At 32.7% G+C, this 24,716-nt stretch overlaps 2 protein-coding genes across 2 annotated transcripts in view; both read left to right on the forward strand.

Moving 5' to 3' along the window:
- The first annotated feature begins 186 nt into the window (after nucleotides 1–186).
- On the forward strand, nucleotides 187–1,001 carry LOC131854107 (endothelial differentiation-related factor 1 homolog). The gene has a single exon (XM_059205231.1). It carries the CDS (start codon nucleotides 289–291, stop codon nucleotides 727–729), a length of 441 nt encoding a protein of 146 aa, XP_059061214.1. The 5' UTR covers nucleotides 187–288; the 3' UTR covers nucleotides 730–1,001.
- A 766-nt stretch (nucleotides 1,002–1,767) lies between these two features.
- The window catches only part of LOC131854103 (probable nucleoporin Nup54), a 28,624-nt gene continuing 5,675 nt past the window's right edge, over nucleotides 1,768–24,716 (forward strand). Inside the window, 12 exon segments of the mRNA XM_059205225.1 lie at nucleotides 1,768–2,026; nucleotides 11,353–11,469; nucleotides 12,232–12,324; nucleotides 12,887–13,137; nucleotides 13,399–13,537; nucleotides 13,896–14,052; nucleotides 14,158–14,266; nucleotides 14,404–14,565; nucleotides 14,567–14,588; nucleotides 15,413–15,501; nucleotides 17,425–17,592; nucleotides 18,286–18,405. Of these exon segments, the coding sequence (XP_059061208.1) occupies nucleotides 1,963–2,026; nucleotides 11,353–11,469; nucleotides 12,232–12,324; nucleotides 12,887–13,137; nucleotides 13,399–13,537; nucleotides 13,896–14,052; nucleotides 14,158–14,266; nucleotides 14,404–14,565; nucleotides 14,567–14,588; nucleotides 15,413–15,501; nucleotides 17,425–17,592; nucleotides 18,286–18,405 (1,491 nt within the window). The 5' untranslated portion in view covers nucleotides 1,768–1,962.

The raw sequence follows: 24,716 nt of genomic DNA on the forward strand, positions 1-24,716 counted from the left end.
GGTTAATAAATGTTCCTAATGTTTCTTTAAGTTTGGTGTTTATACTGATTTGCATTTTGCTGTTGAGAGCGAGACAAACACATAGTTACCATACGACCTCTATGGTGTGATATCGTAAATTAAGTTTTTCTGATCTGTGGTATGAAATATCTGTATTCTTGGCTCTGTACTTATATTACATACTTTGTCGACTTCAAGATTCTACAAATTTATTGAAATTTCTGTAATTAATAGAATCTAAAATCTACATCCAGTACGATCTGTGGAATCAGTAATTAGAAATTAAACATGTCTGATTGGGATACAGTTACAATTCTTCGTAAAAAACCACCTAAAGCATCTGCACTGAAGACTGAACAGGCTGTAAATGCTGCACGCCGTCAAGGTTTACCAGTAGAAACTCAACAAAAATATGGAGCTGGTACCAACAAACAGCATGTTACTACTAAAAACACAGCTAAACTTGATAGAGAGACTGAAGAATTGCGTCATGAAAAGGTATCACTTGATTTGGGAAAATTAATAATGCAGGGACGGCAAGCTAAAGGCATGAGTCAGAAGGATTTGGCTACAAGAATCTGCGAGAAACCACAAATAGTAAATGATTATGAAGCCGGTCGCGGCATACCAAATAATATTGTTCTCGGCAAAATCGAAAGAGCAATTGGTATAAAACTTCGTGGAAAAGAAAGAGGCCAACCACTACAGCCTCCTGGAGGAAAGAAATAACGGATTCCCTGGGAGGCGAAGACCATACTCCGATTTGTTTATTGCATAATAATTTCATCTTCTCATTTTGCTATTGAATGATAATGGACAATGTTTTTGTATTATGGTTATCATGGTAAAAATGACGTAAGCATATAATTTCCGGTCTGGAATATTCTGTTTGATGTGTTACCACCTCGGAAAATGTGGAGATATTCAGACTAGATAACTTTGGATGTGATATGCAATAAAGATATTTTATTTCAGTTAAACAATGTTTTTGTGCAGTTTAAGTACTTTTTTTCGTCTAAAATTGCTATAATGTACTACAAAATTATATACATTTATACATTTGACATAAGTAAAAACAGTAGAACGAAAATAAATTTGTATTTTTATGGAAATTAGACTAGAAAATGAAATTTGAAAAAAAAACCAGGCGTTAATACAAAATTGAAATGAAAAGCTTTTTATTTGCTGTTCTTGAACTATCCAAATATATATTCTATCAGTTTATATATAGATAATAATATGATACATATCTAGAAAACAGTAAAATAAATTATTATTAAACCAATTTCATAATTACTTTAACTTTTAGGGTAAATTAAATAATTATTCTTTAAAAAGGAAATATGTAATTCCTTTTATGTTGAAAATTTCTTTAATTTCTGCAGTGCATTCTGAACGCAGTTTCAACACTCCCGTTGTTTAAAATATTACGTTATTGGAGAATCAATTAAGCCCATATAACTGATATAATACTTATGAATGAGCTCTCATTTTATTTTGTTCGAACGGAATCTAATAATGTGAGTCAGACTTCGCCGTATGAAGCAAAAAGGTTTACGGTTGGCAACATTGTTTTCAATCCTTATGTTTTAATTTTTATGTTATGTATTCAATTCATTATAAAAATGTATTCGACTGAAGGACTTGTATTCATGGTTATGAATAAAGCATTATTAAAAAAAAAACAAAGCACGACTTAATAAAAAAAAAATTCAAGGCGCAGAAATTTGCGTCATTCTGCGGCAGAATGACGTATGGTCATCATTCCTCGTAGTCAGTTGATAAGTTTGAAATGACAAAATTAATGCAGAAAAAAAACTACGAAACCGAGTGTCAAACAGTGTATATAAATAACTTTGAATTAATTAATAGATTTATTTTTGTACTTACTTTATTGTTAGTATAAATAAGTAACATCTATTTTGTTTATAGTGTAACTTTTTATTCACTGTGATCAACGTCATGTCTTTTTCATTTGGTTCCAATACTACTACACAAAGTACTGCATTTGGTTCAGCCGCTAAACGTAAGTTTTTAATTTAAGTACGTCAAATTATTGGTTAATGATATCAGGACAATACTTAAGAATTCGTGAGGTACAACTGTCTTTAACTTTATTATGTTATTTGGCATTAATGAGAATTTCTCAAAGTGGGTAAAGTATGGAGGTTAATGTAGCAGATTGAATCTGAGTGTAGTCGCTAGGCCTCACTACTAAGTATTGTATACACCCCATATAAATACTGTAACTTTCCACATCCACAGCTTCTCTGCCGACATAAGTCTCCTCTAGAGGTTTCGATAATTTCCTGTACTTGTCTTTTTTCTCCAGTGGGATCAATTATTTCCATTAAATTGTCTTGATATGGGCTTTTGGTAAACATACAATTCAGTTAACCATTGCCTGTTTATTTTTATGTACTTATTATTTTTCTATTTTTAAATCAAGTTGTTGTCTTTAATAAACCCGTTTTACATCTCAATTCTATACTGTTTTTTCAAGTGTTTGAAACTCTTCTATTTATTTACTACTATTTATTACTACTTCTCTATTTATTTGCTCCTTGTAGTCCTTGTAGTCCCTTATTTGATATTATATGCTCCAAGTATATATATATATATATATATATATATATATATAAACACCTCTTTGGGCACTTTGTTGATCACGCCACAACCTAAACACTTGCCGATTCCACCTTTTGCACTGAATAACTTGACTCCTATCGCGTATATCTCAGGCGGTATGGCAACGTCGCATTCTATTTTGCGATGCGGCCATATATATTCGTCGATAGTACGATATACTCGACACTTTTTTTACTAATAATTCGTGACTGAATGGCTCCGAAAGGCTTTTTTTTTGGTATACACAAAGACTTTTTGGCTCTGAATATATTCCAAAAATCAATTAATTATGTTGATCACTTTATATACTCGTCCTTACTGCGATACTTACTTTCATCCGAATATATATAGATACCGTAACGGTCTATCAATTATGACTTTATTAATTTACTAATGTAGATATTTTATATTCGCAATGCTCCATACATGCAAGCTCCAGCAACGGTGGAGGCAGGGTCCCCCCTGCACCGTACACCGCACCCCGCGCACACAAACAAATTAGATATTTTTTGAATACACAAAGACTTTTTGGCTCTGTATATATATTTCAAAAATCAGTTAATTGTGTTGATCACTTTATATACTGGTCCTTACTGCGATACTTATTTTAATCCGAATATATATAGATACCGTAACGGTCTATCAATTATGAATTTACTAATCTAGATATTTTATATTCGCAATGCTCCATACATGCAAGCTCCAGCAACGGTGGAGGCAAGGGGGAGCACCGTACACCGCACCCCGCGCACATAAACAAATTAGAATAAATTAAATTCATAAGATTATTTATATATTTCGACTGCCTCGGTGGTCACACCGCTTTACATCCGATGGTCGCGGGTTCGATTTCTCGCACGATGCAAACATTTGTACTCATCGGTCATCGATTGTTTTCATCGGTCTGGGTGTTTTATATGTATATTATATATGTACTTACAAAATAAAAATATCTATTTATATCAGTTCAGTATCAGTCTGTGTTAATTGTCCAGGGTTATTTATTATATTTTTATAAACGGTTATCTTTTTCCATCGCACCGCTCGCTATCGACAGTGAATTCATAGAAATGTCACTCTAAAAACAAAAATAGTTTTGTGTTTTGTATTTCAAATACTAAATGCAAAATAGGTATTTTCAAACTACTTTTTAAAAATTAAGTACCTTTTGAATTTTTGTCCAAACCTCAGATATTTTATTTATTTTAGGTATATCAATCATTACATAGTAATATAAAAACAAAGTCGCTGTCGCATCTAACAGTACATAAACAAAGAAAGAAGACTTTGGCTCTGATACCGTAACGGCCTATGAATTATGAATTTATTATACCTAATCTAGATATTTTATATTCGCAATGCTACGTACATTGTAATATCCGCCTCCATTCATTGTCACGGTGGAGGGACTAAATAGTTGAATAAAACTGAATAAGCAGTTGCTCCACTCTATAGGTACTGCGTCGTCGTCGTATGCTGTTCATTTTTTCACTCGTTTTGGCGCCAAGAGAGGGTCACATAGTCGTGGTCAAGTTAAGAACTTATAATTTAATTTTGATAACAATAGATACAAGTAAAAAGTAGGTATTATATTAATGTACGTAAGTACTGTACTTAAAAATATTTATTCTTTACTGTATGTACATTTGAAAAACTTAACACTTAAGGACTTGTACATATACACGTACATACTGCCATTTTCTCTTAAAGACATCCAGAGAAGCACTATTTATCAAATACGCGGGGTGCACCGACCTTTGACCTTATAACATCTGATTCGCGCGTAACGAATTACATTGCTACTTTTTGGTATTTTATAGTGGATATGTCACTATAATATATTATTATTTCTTTAGATTATGACATAATAACATAGTTTACATGATTTTAAGGGAAACATACGATAAAAAAATCCCGTAAAATGTAAAAGATAAAAAATGGTTATTGTTGGTTATCCTTAAGAGATAGACATATACCATCACGGACTTTTTTGTTGACCTTATTTTGATACATCTCAAAGCACTAGACAACACGCATTTTCATTAAACAGTATTGTATTTTTTTATTTCTTTAACTTTAATGCACAAAAAAATTTGTACATGTGGCGGACTTAATATTTTGCCGCGTTATTTACCAGGCAACCATGAGTGGTGCAGCGAAAGATTATTGGCGGTGCACTAATATAAATAAGAAATGTCAAAAAAAGATTTATAAAGATAATAAAGATAAGCAAAATATACATTTCTATAAAAAAATAACAATATACATACATAAATATATATCTAAATATAACCCATAAATGTATAAATATTATATATAAGTAAATACATAATGATCCGATAATCAAATTATAAGTACAGTCTCAAATTGAAAGTAAGAAAATCAGAAAATATAGAGAGAACTATATGGATATAACAGAAAGATGTGAAAAAAGGAGAAGGACAGTAAAAAAGTTACAAATTTAAATAATGTTCCCGCAATTTCTGTTTAAATGAATTTATTACATTATTATATATATTAGGCATACGACTAGCCTTATGACTGTTACTTTTTTTTTAATCTATACATCTATACATGTAAATAAAATTGGAGTGTCTGTTTGTAATATTGAAATAACCGTTTTTTACTACTTGCATATGAATATAAATACGGTACATACACCAAAATAACATATTTTACAAGTTTTGTCTGTCTGTCTGTCTGTTTGTTCCGGCTAATCTCTGAAATAGCTGGACCGATTTTGACGGGACTTTTTTTGGCAAGTAGCTGATGTAATAAGGAGTAACTTACGCTACTGTTATTTTAGAAAAATAAAATAAAATTTCACGCGGACGAAGTCGCTGGGGCCAGCTAGTCTATAGATATACCGAGATTTAATGTTTAAGTTGCTATTATGTTGTTGACAAAATTTTACTGTAATGTTACTATTACGTTATCCTACACAATTTGTATTATTTTGGATGAATAAATAAATAAATAAATAAATAATAATCTATACATCTATACATTTAATAAAAATTGGAGTGTCTGTTTGTAATATTGAAAAAACCGTTTTTTACTACATGCATATGAATATATATAAGGTACATATACCAAAATAACTATTTTTATAATTTTAGTCTGTCTGTCTGTCGGTCTGTTTGTTCCGGCTAATCTCTGAAATGGCTGGACCGATTTTGACGGTACTTTTTTTGGCAGATAGCTGATTTATAAGGAGTAACTTAGGCTACTTTTATTTTAGAAAAATAAATTTAATTCCACGCGGACGAAGTCGCGGGGACAGCTTGTTTTTAATAAAAACTGTTTATTTGATAAAAAAACATCTTTTTTGTGGTACTTGAGAATGTTGAAGCCTGTTGTTTGTAATATTGAAATAACCGTTTTTTACTACTTGCATATGAATATAAATACGGTACATACACCAAAATAACATATTTTACAATTTTTGTCTGTCTGTCTGTTTGTTCCGGCTAATCTCTGAAATGGCTGGACCGATTTTGACGGGACTTTTTTTGGCAGGTAGCTGATGTAATAAGGAGTAACTTAGGCTACTTTTATTTTAGAAAAATAAAGTTAAAAACCACGTGGACGAAGTCGCGGGAACAGCTAATGTATAATATATTAGAGATACCTACGTGTTTTTTTATTGATGACTAGCTGTACACGGGATTTCGTCCGTGTTGAATTTAACTTTATTTTTCTAAAATATAAGAAGTTAAATTCCACGCGGACGAAGTCGCGTGTACAGCTAGTTGTCGGTTGTAGCGATTTAGCTAGCACACTGCTTTGATTCCTGCTTGGTGGTCGAGGGTTCGATTCCTCGCACGCTGCAAACATTTGTATTCATGAGTATGATTGTTTGTAACGGTCTGGGTGTTTTCTATGTATAGATAATATATATGTATTTACGAAAAAAAATCTTTGTATTTATATCAGTACCCATAACATAATCTTCAGCTAGCTTAACTTGGGTCTAGATGAAGCTGTGTGAATTGTCCTGAGATTACTATTATTACTATAATAAATCTTTTCAAATCAGCCGATGTTTATTTTTGCCATAATACGTGCTGTTACCATGTGATAATATTACGTACGTACTTATTAAACTATTAACTTATTATTAAATTGTTTGTAACGGTCTGGGTGTTTTCTATGTATAGATAATATATATGTATTTACGAAAAAAATCTTTGTATTTATATCAGTACCCATAACATAATCTTCAGCTAGCTTAACTTGGGTCTAGATGAAGCTGTATGAATTGTCCTGAGATTACTATTATTATTAATTGGTACACAGGTAAACTACTAACTAGGCCATATTGGTGTTGTTTGTTATGGTGAAAAAACTAGTAGGTATATATATAAGTTACACGTACAATTTCAAAGACTTATTTCTTGAAAACTACTGGCTATTCTGAAATAAAACTTTAGTGTTTGTATATGTAATGTTTGCATATAAAATATGATTAAAGGTTACCAGTGTATTTACACTTTTACTGAACAAACAGAGTTGTTTAATACTGAAAATATTGTGTGGAAGGCATCAATTACTTTCAGTGCATGTATAGCTTTTCTCTTTTCCTAATTATTATTATTATTAAGTTTAAAGTGGTTGAATTTTACGTAAGGGGTTTTTATACATTATTTCTAATGTACCATTTATTTTAAGTTTTTTAAACTCTATTCATCGAGACCTATCTAATGAGTCCAAACACGATATTTCTGCTGTAAGTTTTCGAAGAGTATGTTCATCATCTGATAATACTGGTGCCAGCATGAAGTCAAGGTTAACAGATAACTAATTACTTTTATTTCGTCAAAATCTTTAGATTACGTATAATAAATTCATAATATCGCTACCTATTCAAATCAAAACAAGTATTAGATACTTCATGTACTAGTATATAAATTCATCAACACACAAGTAAATGATTTTTAAATATATTCAGAGCCAAAAAATCTTTGTGCATTTAAAAAAAATGCCGATACGGATTCACTATTGCAGGAAATTGTTGAAAAAATATATATCGAGTATAAGTATCTACTACTATCGACGAATACATTTGGCAACAACGCATGGTCTCGGCCGGAACGGCAACATCGCATATTAGAATACAAAGATAGTGATAGAAAGAGAGAGACAGTGGATCAGCAATATCTACGGATCGTGGCTGGATCAACTAAGTGTGCAAGTGTATATAAATATATATATATATATACATTTGTCTTTAATTCAAAGGAAATATAAATAATGAACGCATCACATTTAAAACAGTATAAATAGTTAATAATTTAATAATAAGTTAATAGTTTAATAAGTACGTACGTAATATTATCACATGGTAACAGCACGTATTATGGCAAAAATAAACATCGGCTGATTTGAAAAGATTTATTATAGTAATAATAGTAATCTCAGGACAATTCACACAGCTTCATCTAGACCCAAGTTAAGCTAGCTGAAGATTATGTTATGGGTACTGATATAAATACAAAGATTTTTTTTCGTAAATACATATATATTATCTATACATAGAAAACACCCAGACCGTTACAAACAATCATACTCATGAATACAAATGTTTGCAGCGTGCGAGGAATCGAACCCTCGACCACCAAGCAGGAATCAAAGCAGTGTGCTAGCTAAATCGCTAGACTACCGACAACTAGCTGTACACGCGACTTCGTCCGCGTGGAATTTAACTTCTTATATTTTAGAAAAATAAAGTTAAATTCAACACGGACGAAATCCCGTGTACAGCTAGTCATCAATAAAAAAACACGTAGGTATCTCTAATATATTATACATTAGCTGTTCCCGCGACTTCGTCCACGTGGTTTTTAACTTTATTTTTCTAAAATAAAAGTAGCCTAAGTTACTCCTTATTACATCAGCTACCTGCCAAAAAAAGTCCCGTCAAAATCGGTCCAGCCATTTCAGAGATTAGCCGGAACAAACAGACAGACAGACAAAAATTGTAAAATATGTTATTTTGGTGTATGTACCGTATTTATATTCATATGCAAGTAGTAAAAAACGGTTATTTCAATATTACAAACAACAGGCTTCAACATTCTCAAGTACCACAAAAAAGATGTTTTTATTAAAAACAAGGTGTTCCCGAGACTTCGTCCGCGTGGAATTTAACTTTATTTTTCTAAAATAAAAGTAACCTAAGTTACTCCTTATAAATCAGCTACCTGCCAAAAAAAAGTACCGTCAAAATCGGTCCAGCCATTTCAGAGATTAGCCGGAACAAACAGACAGACAGACAGACAGACTAAAATTATAAAAATAGTTATTTTGGTATATGTACCTTATATATATTCATATGCATGTAGTAAAAAACGGTTTTTTCAATATTACAAACAGACACTCCAATTTTTATTAAATGTATAGATGTATAGATTATTATTTATTTATTTATTTATTTATTCATCCAAAATAATACAAATTGTGTAGGATAACGTAATAGTAACATTACAGTAAAATTTTGTCAATAACATAATAGCAACTTAAACATTAAATCTCGGTATATCTATAGACTAGCTGGCCCCAGCGACTTCGTCCGCGTGAAATTTTATTTTATTTTTCTAAAATAACAGTAGCGTAAGTTACTCCTTATTACATCAGCTACTTGCCAAAAAAAGTCCCGTCAAAACCGGTCCAGCTATTTCAGAGATTAGCCGGAACAAACAGACAGACAGACAGACTGTACTATGCTATACTATGTATTGATTGATATACCTAAAATAAATATAATATCTGAGGTTTGAACAAAAACTCAAAGGGTAATTTATTTTGAAAAAGTATTTTGAAAATACCTATTTTGCTTTTAGTGTTATAGTACTTTAACTGTTATGTTTTAAGTAACAATGTTTAATTATAATTAATACTACTGCACCAACACTCCGATCGTGCAAAAAAATTTGCTGTTTCATTATTTTTTAGTTCAATTAGTGGTCTACCTAAGTTCTGGGCTAAGGGGGGGGAGAGTCATGACGCCCCCATGACTCCCATGACCTCCATGACGCTCCCCCCTGGATCCGCCGTTGCGTCTTCTCTTTATTCGCTCAGTAATGTTGTTACAAAAGAAAAGATTCCCATCCAAAAAATAACAAGTATTGAGGTTTGATCTGGAGTCACGTTACTCCAGACTGATTTCTATAAATATTTAGATTAGGTAGACTATTATTTTTGAAATACTAGCTAGACATTATTAAGTTACTGTAGCCATAATGTAGTAGCCCAAACGTGCCAATGAGGAAGCCCTTGGCAAATGCTGCACCCTGATTGGCCCGTTTGAATTGGATCAAGAACTGCTCGTATGCCAAAAAGGTGGATTTGTATAAAATCGTGTATAAATCGCTTAATTATTATTATTACTCGTCGTGACAGTTGTGGCTCAAAACGGATCAACATTTATATATGGTCATCTGGCATTAGATCAACAAAAGGCCTCCGGATCAACAAGTGAAAAAGGATCAACAAAAAACTACCTATACGGCACGTCTGAGCCACAAAGTGCCCAAGGGGATATTTTATATATATATATATATATATATATATATATATATTCATTGACATATTCAATATCTTAACAGTTTACTGATATAAAAAAATATATAATTAAATACTGAACAAAATAAATAATATAAAACACATGTAAAAATATGAAGACTTAATATGAATAAAGTAATAAAATGATAACTCCTCAACAATCATCTCTTTAGGACAGAACTCGTGCTTGCCACTATGCATTAATATTGTCATAATATTGCCAACCATTAACTTTGTCTCTAAATTATTATTAGTCTCTAAAATAATATTTCAAACCTTTTACTCTGTTATAGTTCATATTCCGTGCATTACAACTACATTCTCAAGTCACCTGCCACACTTCATCCATTCACTTACATCAAAATCTTAAAAAGTTACCAAATTTAAAACCACACTATCTCTCAGGCTGTTAGAAAGCATAGTTTGGTTACTAACTCTAAATAATGATACTGAAAATATTCTTAACTGCTAATATTTAATTTTCATAGGTGTAAAGTACATTGTTTCTTACATGTTACACACATTACACAAATTACACACCATACACATTACACACATGGACTGGACATCCAGTAGCTATAAAGTACCTGATACACCTTTAATATATTTTTATATTAATTGCATGTACTTATATCGACAATGGTAGTCTTTGTAGTAATATTTGTAAGTAATAATGTAGTAAGTATAAGTAAATTAAATTAAAAAAAAAATCACTTGCAGTAATACCATACATTAACATGTTGGATGGCAAGCTTTAATTTTTATAATGCTTCTGGTATCCCTCTAGCCTCACATATATGAGGACGAGGTATTTTTGTAATAAATACTAGGAACACAATTCTAATATATATTTTGTATAGATATTACTTACTTTACTTTTACATATTTAAAAAAAAAAGCATACTAAATAAAAGTGTTGTCTTAACTGTGGTAGATAAATAGTTATAATTTACCCTATTTATTTTAGTAAGAACAATTGCTGCATAATATTCTTGAGGAATTAACTGATCAATCTAGTTTTCCAGAAAGAAATATAATATATATGTTTTTTTCTGGAAACTAGATTTTTAAAAACACTGGATATGACTGTGTATTCACAACTGTTTACATTGTGACCTTTTATACTCAATTACATTTAATCTGTATAATTTATTATTTCAGCCTCCTTCTCATTTGGGGGTACCAATACAGCAACCACAAGTACAGCTGGATTTGGTGGATTTGGAACCTCTACAACATCTTCTGGATTTGGAACATTTGGGGCACCAACTAGTACAGGTAATTTTTGTAATGAATAATAATTGAATGAATAGCTATAGTAAGCTGGTGGGATTCCATTAGAGGATAGAATGAGTAGTTACTACATCATCATGGATTTCATTGTGATAGATTCTCCAGAATCTATCACAAGGGAATTCTTAAGTTAAAATCCTTAATGGGAAAGTTTAAACATAATGGTATCCAGGACCACATGGATGTCAACCTAAAATTTTGCACTCCCTGTGTAGTTTTTTATACTATTGTACATTACATGCACATGGCTGACCCTAAAAAACATCAATATGTATCATTATTTTCATAAAATAAAGACTTATAAATCTGTTACTAATGTGTCAAATACCTTATGTAGTTTGATTTATAATAGAATCTCTTCTTCATTTATCTCAGTGAATAAAGAAAGATCTGAATTTTTTTTCTATGTCATGGAATGGCAAAAGAGCTGACAGCTCATACTTGTAATAATTAACCAATGCCTATAGACATGAATACTACTGTGCATATCATGTCCGTCATGTGTTACCGGCAATATCTCTAATGTATTGCCATTTCAGAGACTGTGATAATACTCTTATCCTGTAATATCACTGCTTAATATGATCCCTACATACAGGTTATAAAACAAGCTTCCTTGGCAGCTGAAATAGGTGATACTGTGGCACCCAATCAGACTACATTTCACATTACAGTTCAAAATGATTCTTTAGACAGTTATTGTTATGCACAAAGTTATTGTTATATATAATTATATTTATTTTACAGCTACACCTTTTGGTGGGCTAGGAGCAACTCCAGCTTCAACAGCACCTAGTTTGTTTGGGGGTGCTGGATTTGGAACTACTGCTGCTAAGCCAGGTATATATAATATAATATAAATAATAACATATAATATAAGTCTGAATATTTAATTTTACATTAATGTTTATTATGCTGATACATACATGTTATGAATATGAAGCAATTAAACCATAACAGAAGTTAAATTTTGAAGTAGCATGTTAGTATTACATCTTTAGTTTTTATTTGAATTTTATTCTTATATTCGAAAAAAACTAAACGAGTCATACTGGTTGATCTCACTGTACCATGGGGGTACAAATATACCGAAAGACCATGCAATAAAATATTACGGACTAATTAAGGAAAAATGACTGTTTCATTTATAAATGGTCGAAGTGGGAGCGAGAAGTTTCGACTTATGCTTCATTTTGATGGTAAGATATAGGGGAAGATAATAAAAAAAAATATAGTTGAAAGTGTACATCATTTGACACATTTTGTCCAGCAACCTATGTGCGATTTTTAAATCTACATATTACTTAACATAAAAATATAAAATAAATAAGAGATTAGGGTATATATTACTTAGTATGTATTTTAGACTATTATCATTAAACATAATGTCTAATACTTTTAGGTTTTGGTACCAGTACTTTTGGTACAAATACATTTGGTACTGGTTCGACTTTTGGTACTGGTACATCTACATTTGGTAGTGCTGCTCCAAGTTTTGGTACCAATACTCTTGGTTCCAACACATTTGGTGGGTCAACTTTTGGTACTGGATCTACATTTGGGTCAACATTTGGTGCCAAACCGGCGACAACTGGATTTAGTGGTTTTGGAACTGGTCTTGGAGCTAGCACAGCATTTGGACAACAACAGCAAGTATGTTTAATAATAATAAGTTTAGATTATTGTCTAAAGGAATAGAAATAATCTTTATTCAAATTAACATAATATAAGTACATTGTCTTTATGTAGAGTACAGTATAGAGAGAATACTGCTCTTCTTGGAATCATTTATATTTTGAAATTCATCGAATTCTTAATGACCAAACCATTGGAAAAGTCAGATATTTATTCAATTACATAAAAATATAATATTAGGACATCTTTGCTAAACTTTAGCTTTTTTAATTTCGACAGCAATTACAACAGCAGCAACAGGGCCCGACGACTGCACATGAAGCCTTAGTGGCTGCTGTCTTTAACTGCTCCGTGTTTGGTGATGAGAGAGATCAGGTGCTTGCTAAGTGGAATTTACTCCAAGCTCAATGGGGGACTGGTGAGATGGATATAGTTTAGTCTAGATTCTACAGTTCAGAATGAAAATTTCTACATAAAGTGCAGTAAAACTGAAATATTAAGTTCCTTTAATTATATTAAATTTAATTTAGAATATCATTAAAAAAAATTACTTTTCAGCCGCATATGTTTAGGCAATGTATTCTATATAATTAGAAATGACACTTTTATAAATATAGAAGAAAAGAATAGTACATTATTTTCTCGATGTGTGTCGCATATACATTTTTTAATAACGGAACGAGTTCTAGTACCTTCTCCGCTCATAATGTGTTAATATAATATATGGTATGTATTTGTTTGAATGTGCTTATAATCATCTTAATTTATTATTATAGGTCAAGCTTATTACAGTCGAAATGCACCCGCATTAGAGTTGAATGAGCAAAATCCATTATGCCGTTTCAAAGCAGTTGGCTACTCTAGACTTGGTGGACGAGAGGACAAGGATGGCCATGTAGCGATGTTGTTTAATAAACCTGAACAGGATATTAAGTATGTATATTATTAAGTACCAAGTTACTAGTTGACTAGGTATTGAACAATTCCCTGATACTCTGCTGTGTACACTAATAATTAGTAATATAATTCTTTTTCCAGAAATAATCAACAAGCATTAACAAATTCCCTGTCAAATTTATTGGGAAATAAACCAAATTTGGTTGTTAATATTGATGCTGTAAAGGCTGTCTCAGAATCAAAAACTCAGGTGATACATTAGTTAGGTTAATTAGAGTATAAAAAGTGTTCACGTTTGGAATCTTTTTCTCTATTGTCTACTTATTTGAAATGCTTTTACTCAACTGAACGGAGGTCAGATTATAATTAAAATATTATGGTTTTCAGGTGGTGGTATACGTAGTGGATAAGAACGCGAGCGGGTGCCGTGTGGGTGCGTCGGAGCTGGGCGCGTTTCTGGGAGCGGGCGCGGCGCGGGCGGCTCTCACGGGCGCCGGGTGCTCCGCCATCGCGCCCGCCACTACTCCCTCTCCCGCCGTGCGAGCACACACACCTGCAGGCGCCACCGCCAGGTACGTCTCGCGTGTGTTCTCCAGTCTCGCGCTCGCCATCACGTCCTCGGCCTCCCCCGCCGCGCGCACGCTATACCCGTATATACCCGCAGGCGCGGGGCGGAAGAGCCCGCGCGAGACGTACCTGTTGGTGGCACCAGGTGCGTCTTCCGCCCTTTCTCAGTACATAAGTTACGACCGCACAGGCTCACGCTAGTGTCGTTTCGAAGAAATTCCTAGCAAATACTTTTATACTTAATAATAATTTAGTATATAAAATATAATATCTTTTTGTATGAATTTTGTTTATGTAGGGCGGTGGTTATCCTTATCACTGTAGCGTTATATATGTGTGTGATGAGGTGGCGCTACACAATGTATTATTTATTGTAGTATGTAGTTAGTGGGTATATCGGTAAAATGCGGACTGTTTTATACTTAACTTAAATCTATGTTAGTGGAAACGTAAACTAATGGAAGGGTCTCAAGTGTCGACAGAAATATAACAAGTGTAGGCACATTTACAATATTCTATTTATATTGTCTGTCCAACACTCGTTGCACTACCTTTGCCTGTTAATTTCCATCTAAATCACATACTTAGGTTGGCTGGAAGAGTTCTTTCTGAGATAAGCCTACCCTTGCTCACATTATTTCTAATATTCATGCCATTTTAAGTTACAAGTGCAATAAAGATTATAATAAAATTTATATAATTCGGAATCTTTACGATTGGTCAGTATGTACAAATATTGTTAATTAACCAAATATAATTATTAAATATATTGAATTGAATAGTATGCAGATTTTCCTCCTGGTGTATACATTTTATTTGCTATTAATAGGTATGGATATGCGGTTATGGAAGCAGGCACAAGCGGACAATCCTGATCCTGAAAATTATATCCCTGTTCCGATAGTCGGATTTTCAGAGGTAATTTCAAACAGTATGCTTTCTATGTATAGTTGTTCAACAGATCGCATGTGTAAAATAAGGATGGTGCTTGTTAGGCAAATTATAGGTACAACGTTTGATTGTATACTGTCTCGTTTATTGTAATAATCAATCCTTATATACTATTTACTTACTAAGTACATTATTCATGTTTACAGTAAAACTAAATCCCATCAAAAACATAAATGTGAAATAATAGCCGAGTTTAATATTATGATATATGCCTTGATTGTTGACTTCTACGACAAAAGAGGTGAGATCTAAATGGGTGCCAAGTTCAATGGTCTGTCCTGAAATGTATTTATAACAATATAAAATATCATTTCTTATAACTTAGGATAATATACTGTAGCCTAAGGTCTGACTTGGCCAGTTCTCATATACCAATTATTACTTTCGATTGCTAGTTACTACTAATAATAAAATAGGAACCGACAAGTAACATGTTTAGAACTTGCGAAGGCTACAGTATATTTCGTATATGAAAACTAGCCAAGTTAGACCTTAGGCTACAGTATATTATCCTAAGTTATAAGAAGAAACGATATTATATATTGTTATAAATACATTTCAGGACAGACCATTGAACTTGTCACCCATTTAGATCTCACCTCTTTTGTCGTAGAAGTCAACAATCAAGGCATATATCATAATATTAAACTCGGCTATCATTTCACATTTATGTTTTTGATGGGATATCATTACTTTTTGTACATAAATTATACGAGGTACTTATTTATAACTAAATTAATACCAAATTATTTTTGATAAGCTAGTGTATTTTTGTATGTTTACGGGGTATAATTGTCTTTTTTTGTGTTATTTTCTATATTTTCTTGAAACTTTTAAATGTTTGAGTATCGAAGTGCGCTAAATATTGAAACAATAATTAATACCAAATCTCAGTTAATAACATAATAAATACGAAATTCGACTATACTCTTAGTTATAAGTACGAGTATATTTTAGACAGAATCTGAATTATAGCAACTAGTGTTTACCGCTCAATGCAATATTTGAAGTTTGCTAGTTATCGACACTGATGTGAAGGGGTCAACGTAAATTGGTAATGATCGACGTTTTCATACAATATTACTTTCCGTCCAGAACAAAGTGAGATATTTTCGCCAGGGATCAATGTCAATTGGTGGCTATCGACGTTTTCATAGAATTTTAGTATTCGTCCAGTATAAGTTGAAATAGAATCAATTAAAGTGAAAAATTATAGTAAAATGATAACAATTTACCAGTTTCAGATTTTTTCCTTTATATTCACCTAATTACCTATCTGCATCCCAAATTTGAACTTCCTAGGTCATCTGGAAGTGGGTTATAATTTTGATCTATAGTTGATCAGTGATAAAAATGACGATTTTTGGACATTAATATCTAAATAACCGTTTGAGATATGTTTATGAAATTTGGAACACATATTTATCTCGCAAGTCTCAATATATGAACCAAATTTGACAGGTTTGTGTGAAAGAGTTTTTGAGTTATGAGGGGGTCAAAAGTGGCTCCAAATGGTTCGTGTAAATACACAGGGTGCTGCTCGCCATTTCTCTTACTTGAAACTCAGCTTGACACGCTACCGCGTGTCTAGATATGGTTTTAATTATTGCCTTGGACTTGTTACACAAATAGGTATAGTAGTTTGGTATGAACAGATAATTGAAGACGTTTTCATTGGGGCTGCATACCAAATCTCCATATTTTCTGTAAACGTGATACGAAATCATTGTCGCGAATGCAAACTAATATCATATTTTTTTATATTACATTAATGTTCTGCTTAATATGTAAAGTTATGAGCTGTCTGTAGCACATGTTTAACATTTTACGTATTTAGAAAATTAATAAAATACTTTATACGATTTGTTTAGTATCTATTTGTCTTTATAGATTAAGTTTCGTGCACGCTGCCAGTCAGAAGAAGCGAAGCTCCAGGCTAGCTGGCTGCGTCGCACCGCCGATACGCTCGCAGAACTGCGCACACGTCGTGCGGCTTCCGGAGCTCGTCTTGCGCATATGACTGCTCGTTTGCACGCTCTGCGTCACACGCTACTTCAGGTATGTCCATACATCTCGCTTTGGACACATGATCGTTCATCTGTATCTCTTTTCGGTCTGGGTGTTTTCTATATATTACTGCATATAATAAAAAATGTATGTCTAAGTATAGGTATATCAATTGTCTAGTCTCCATAACCCAAGCTGTGCTTAGCTTAACCTTAGCGTTCTGTGAATTTTTCTGAGATATTATTGTTATTATTATTCAGCCCATTTGTTAATTTTTTCAAGGCGGGGTAAAAAGTAAAAAATGCGGCCCCCTAAGACCTGCCTGCTCTGCCCTGCCCTCTCCCTCCGGCCAACATTTTTACAATATATATACATATTAATTTGTCCAATTTTTGCTGTTAATTATTGTAGTATTTTCAAATATACACACAATGAACACAAACAATATATTTGACTTCTCAGTGATTAAGATGTCAAAGATGTGTTAATGTATTTGTATTAATTTTCCAAGTTCGAATTTGCCGCAAGGGGCTTGGGTTTCGTGACCGGGGGGGGCCCAATTACCATTATCAATACAAGCAATTACCTTGTAATATTAAATATGTTACACCGATTGAATAATCCCCTCCTGTCATAGTTGGTCACAATTTAATAGGTAAATTTCGTGGTTTAGTCCTAAAATTTACTATTTCTATTATATGTATACTGAAAACGCGTGTTAAGATGTGTGTGGTGGTGTGCCAGGTTATCTCGCGACAGGAGGTGACGGGCCGTGTGGGCGCCGCCTTAGCGCCGGAGGAGGAAGCTGCGCGCGCTCGGTTTCACGAACTCGCCTCGCAGCTCTCCGCGCCGCCGCTATATAACGTACGTAACATCATATACATCTGTAAACACAGTGGTGGACTAAGGCTAAAGAGAGCCCGAGGCAACATTGTAATGCCGCGCCGGGTATTATTAATCAACGATTCGTTATAATTTTTATATGTTTCAGCAATACTTAGGAAACCATGTTTTTCTGTGAAATAAAAATGAAAATTGAACCAATATTGCCCCAAAAATTACGGGCACGTGCCTTAGTTTGCCCCCGCGTATATATAACTTAACCAACCAGATGCCCCGCTTTGAACGAGACTGACCTCTTTTCTAATTATCAGTCCTAATGTCCCCGAAATGAACTTAGGGACGCAAAATTGACAGTTTTTCGGAAAGAATAGAATAGAAAATCATTTATTTAAATAAACTTACATTGAAGCACTTTTGTATAGTCATCACATTTTTTTTCAATCTACCGCTCATTCGGAAAGCTGTCTCTTCACAAGAAGTGTGTCAATACAAACTACCAACTAGCATTAATTCAATTAATTACTCAAATAGAGAATATATTAAATACTATCTGTACCCGCGACTTCCTCTGCGTGGAATTTAACTTTATTCTTAAATAAAAGTAGCCTAAGTTACTCCTTATTACATCAGGTACCTGCCAAAGAAAGTCCCGTCAAAATCGGTCCAGCCATTTCAGAGATTAGCCGGAACAAACAGACAGATAGATAAAAATTGTAAAAAATGAGTAAAAAACTGTTATTTCAATATTACAAACAGACACTCCAATTTTATTTATATGTATAGATTCAATCAACTGGTTGAGTAAATACATAAGATTAAATCAGTATATATGTATAGTATGACAGATGAACCAGCCATCACTGCGCTGGATCTTATTTTAGGGAGCCCTATGACCCGGCTCACCACGCCGTCACATGTCTGGAGATTTTAGGGAACTTGACTGTTCAAGACACTTGACGACGTCATAAACTACTTAAAATTGTCATCTGATAGTTATAGTATTGACATTATACATTTATTTCTCATAATTAAATATAAAATAAATATATAACGTAGTTATGCAAATAAACACATTATTGACTGGATATGTTGACATATATGAATTCGTCTATCCTATAATAAGCATTCTTATACAAATATTGTTTAATAAAAGATTTGAATTATAAAATTTGAATTGCCGATAATTATTAGCAAATTTTCGCCCGAAAAAATTTGAGTTTTCGAGCCGATCGCCAAGAATTTCATACTTAAAATTTTCATCAGATGTATTAAAGCTAATTTGTTATTCCGATAAATATTTATATATAACTAGATATAACTAAATGACCTGACCTGACCTACCTGAAGATTAAACTCTAATCTAGACACGCGGTAGCGTGTCAAGCCGAGTTTCAAGTAAACTGGCAAGCAGTATGATAATATTTTTTTAGATAATTATTTCTTCAAATTAGTTGTGGAGTAAAAGAAATGTCTATTGAAAGGTTTGTTATATATCTAAAATAAATTTTCAATTTTAACCAGTTTCTGAGATTAGCACGTTCAACCAAACTTATCAGCTGTCTATATTGATATAGATTTACATATATGTATATTGCTAATAGTTTGCAACGAATTCACGCATTCGCCTCTAGTGGATCACTGTAGGACAATTCATATCTTACGTCGCGATTACAGCCGACCTTGTCTGCTGAATGTTTCGTAACACACGTCCTGCGCGTGCTGGCTTATCTGCGGATTATCCGGTTTATCTCCAGACATCAGACATGTAAAGGTGCTATGGTGGTAGTACCTGATAGCAAGTACTGATCGTATCAACGATTGCGGATAGTTCGCTATGGCATTGTAAGTATTATTTAGAAAAATTCAATAGGTCTTTTATGGGTATAAGTATAAAAATTTACAATAAGATACCGAAAGACATACAGGAATTACTCTTAAATAAATTGAAAACATCTGTTAAATAATATCCCATCAAAAACATAAATGTGAAATGATAGCCGAGTTTAATATTATGATATATGCCTCGATTGTTGACTTCTACGACAAAAGAGGTGAGATCTAAATGAGTGCCAAGTTCAATGGTCAGTTCTGAAATGTATTTATAACAATATAAAATATCATTTCTTCTTATAACTTAGGATAATATACTGTAGCCAAGGTCTGACTTGGCCAGTTCTCATATACCAATTATTACTTTCGATTGCTAGTTACTACTAATAATAAAATAGGAACAGACAAGTAACATGTTTAGAACGTGCAAAGGCTACAGTATATTTCGTATATGAAAACTAGCCAAGTTAGACCTTAGGCTACAGTATATTATCCTAAGTTATAAGAAGAAATGATATTTTATATTGTTATAAATACATTTCAGGACAGACTATTGAACTTGGCACCCATTTAGATCTCACCTCTTTTGTCGTAGAAGTCAACAATCAAGGCATATATCATAATATTAAACTCGGCTACCATTCAAATTTATGTTTTTGATGGGACATCATATTATTTTTGCACATAAATTATACGAGGTACTTATTTATAACTAAATTAATACCAAATTCTTTTTGATAAACTACTGTATTTTCGTATGTTTACGGGGTATAATTGTCTTTTTTTGTGTTATTTTCTTGTAACTTTTAAATGTTTGAGTATCGATGTACGCTAAATATTGAAACAGTAATTAATACCAAATCTCAGTTAATAACATAATAAATACGAAATTCGACTATACTCTTAGTTATAAGTACGAGTATATTTTAGACAGAATCTAAATTATAGCAACTAGTGTTTACCGCTCAATGCAATATTTGAAGTTTGCTAGTTATCGACACTGATGTGAAGGGGTTAACGTAAATTGGTAATGATCGACGCTTTCATACAATATTACTTTCCGTCCAGTACAAGATGAGCTGTTTTTGCCAGGGATCAATGTTAATTGGTGGCTATCGACGTTTTCATAGAATTTTAGTAATTGTCCAATATAAGTTGAAATAGAATCAATTAAAGTGAAAAATTATAATAAAATTATAACAATTTACCAGTTTCAGATTTTTTCCTTTATATTCACCTAATTACCTATCTGCATGCCAAATTTGAACTTCCTAGGTCATCTGGAAGTGGGTTATAATTTTGATCTATAGTTGATCAGTGATAAAAATGATAATATTTGGACGTTAATATCTAAATAACCGTTTGAGATATGTTTATGAAATTTGGAACACATATTTATCTCGCAAGTCTCAATATATGAACCAAATTTAACAGGTTTATGTGAAAGAGTTTTTGAGTTATGAGGGGGTCAAAAGTGGCTCCAAATGGTTCGTGTAAATATACACACGGTGCTGCTCGCCAGTTCTCTTACTTGAAACTCGGCTTGACACGCTACCGCGTGTCTAGATTTTCTGATCAAATTACTAAACGATTACTTGAATGACGAGAGTGCATGGCAATAGTTGTTCATGCACGGGATTTTCATTTAATGTTAGACATAAATACCTATATAACTAGACATTGTAAATAAACTAGTTAACAAAAAGGTAATTCAATTGAGTTTCGGTGGAAGAGAGTCGTTGTTTTGTTTTCTCTTAAATTGTTTATACCACACGACTCCAACTTTTCCTCTATCTGCTTGATATATGTATAATGCGTATTGGTCTTATGTTAATATTATAAATACTAATGTCAAACTCTTGGTCAATATTTTCGTGATTTTGCTCACAATAAAATTATTAATATCATTCACATTAATGAAAATGAAACAAATACATTCAAAGATCCTTATATCTCGTAAACAAATTGCTAGACTCAATTTAAACTACTAAATAACGAGGAAAGAATTGCTGTTTTCTTTGTTATGGATAAATTAAAGGAATCCTTAAATTACTTAACCAATTTTAAATATCATTTCCTATAGTCAGCTACATTATTCCCGAGTAATATAGCTAGCTAACTATCATGCGAGCAGTGCCGATGGATACAACCAGTCTTCAATATTTCTTGTTTCGTTCTCTTCTGTAATTTGTCTCATGTATGCGTGCTCGGAAGGCTCATTATTTCAGCTGCGTATATTTATAAATAGCTAGATAGCTTTAATCATAATACCACACTTAAATGATATTGATATCTTTAAGACCTACCTGTCTGAGTGTCCAGATAGCAGTGTTTCAGATGTTTGATTGCATTCGCGATAAGACATTATTGCGTCGATTACAACTGGCTATAGAATAGCTATAGTACGCTTTTACAAGGTTAAAGAATGTACACTACTACAGACACCCGCGACTTCGTCTAATTTTAATAACATACAAGTATGACGTATGTACGGTCTTGTATCTATCTTTGGCAAATTTAAGATTAGTTCAAAAAAGTAGTCGTGAAAAGGTAACAGACATATAGATGCATAATAGTATTTATGTTAGTATATATACATGTTTATAAGCAGACTGCATGGCTAAGCACTCGAAAGTGATTGATTTGTAGAGGTGGATTATATTTGATATAAACCTCTTGTTGGATTATAATAAATTATATATTCTTAGAGTCCTTTTAGTTCTGATATGTTGTAGACTATATAGTCCACAAAATCATCATACTCGCATAATGTACATAAATATGTGGACTGTAAGCTGAGAAGAGTTATGAAATAGAATTATCGAGTTTTTTGTCATATCTAAATGTTTTTTCGGCATTTTGTGGCATTTCACTGGTTTTTTATGCTATGATATTGTGTTTGTTTGTTTTCTGGGATAACATAAGATGAAGACGTAATACCTAAAAAGCTCTACTTTTATTTTCTTACAGTATTTATATGTTTATATACCGTATCGTTTTCTATTGTAATTACCTACTTCTGTTAAACTATTCTAATGCTGTTAGCCGTAGCTGAATAAGGGCCAGTGTAGATGGAACTCCAAACCCGCGGAATGACTTATGATATAGCTGACTGCAGGATGCTTAATAGATTTAGTTTGTGGTCATTGTTAAGCCAACTTCGGCTAGTCCGCCGCAGTTTCGTAAATATATTATATTTACTTTAAAAAATGTGTACTTAGTGTTTAAAGTAAAAATATATTGTGTCACAAAATGGTATTAGAGTCCACTTAGAAGTAAATCATACCAGTGAGAAAAACACGGAAGAGAATGAAAACTCGAAATAATAATCTGTTTCAAACTGGTTGGTCAGTGTAGAATATCACCTGTATTTATAAGAACGTGGGTATGAATCTTCAAGTGCATACGAACTTTTTAAATGTCTGCCAATGTGTTACTATAATTATGATAGAGCTTTACCTATAGACATGACCAATATGACCATTACTGTACTTTTAATTTACGTACAGGCATTATTATATTAACTTCGCAACTGTATTACCTACACACTATCATAATATTTTCGCATTTGGGTTTGTCATCTTATCTTTAGATATAATCCTTTGAAGACTCTTATCACTAAACATTTTAAGGAACCGGTTAGAACTGGTTAAATCTGTGATCAAATATACTGTAATATTATCATGTTGGAAAAGAGTGAATTCAAAGATTACATTGAGCACACTACAGTACAATTACTACGTATATATTATAGATATACTAAAGTAGATATAAAAAGCTTTAAGGTAGTTCATTCTTCTTTCGTACTCGCTTTCCAGACATGATGTAAGTACGATGGAAGTGGCAGTGAGTAGACTAGCTGAATACCAATTAGTAGGGGCCAAGGGATTGTTAGTAATGGGGACTAGTGGCTTCTTAGCTAATAAAACACGATGACAGTTTGACATCTACGCGGTGCCCCCTGGAGCTATCGAGCTCATTTCCAGATGACCGAACTTGACTGACCTGACTTCTTTCTTATTCTATCATCGTCGTCTAATGCCCCGCCAGCGTAAACCATTAGCGCGTATTATTAATTGACGGGTCCACCATACTATTACGATGCATTAAACAACAATTAGCATTGACCTATATAGTATTTGCTAAATTCAATCATTTACATTAATTTTCTTCTAGTGCTGAACTAAATTTTCTCAATCTAAATTTAATAATACCTATATGCTTCAGTCTGTCAATACAGAAAATATTTACATCCTTATTATTTGAATCTATAGCAGTTTAATAGGAAATACTACAAATGACTATAACTGATAAAGTAGTCACGAAATGGACCGTTGTCCTCATATCTAAGTAATAAATTGCAAGGAAAGTTAAGAGAGTGTTGTCAATATGGCGGTGAATTACTTTTTTATATATCAGTAGCAGTATAAAACAAAGTCGCTGTTCCTGTTTGTCCGTCCCTATGTATGCTTAAATCTTTAAAACTACGCAATGGATTTTGA

The sequence above is a fragment of the Achroia grisella genome, unplaced genomic scaffold (genome assembly GCF_030625045.1).
Source record: "Achroia grisella isolate CSIRO2021 unplaced genomic scaffold, CSIRO_AGI_Agris_v1 utg95470, whole genome shotgun sequence".
Lineage (NCBI taxonomy): Eukaryota > Metazoa > Arthropoda > Insecta > Lepidoptera > Pyralidae > Achroia > Achroia grisella.

Excerpts from the sequence above, each read along its gene's own strand:
- LOC131854107 (XM_059205231.1), top strand. The coding sequence starts at position 289 with ATGTCTGATTGGGATACAGTTACAATTCTTCGTAAAAAACCACCTAAA.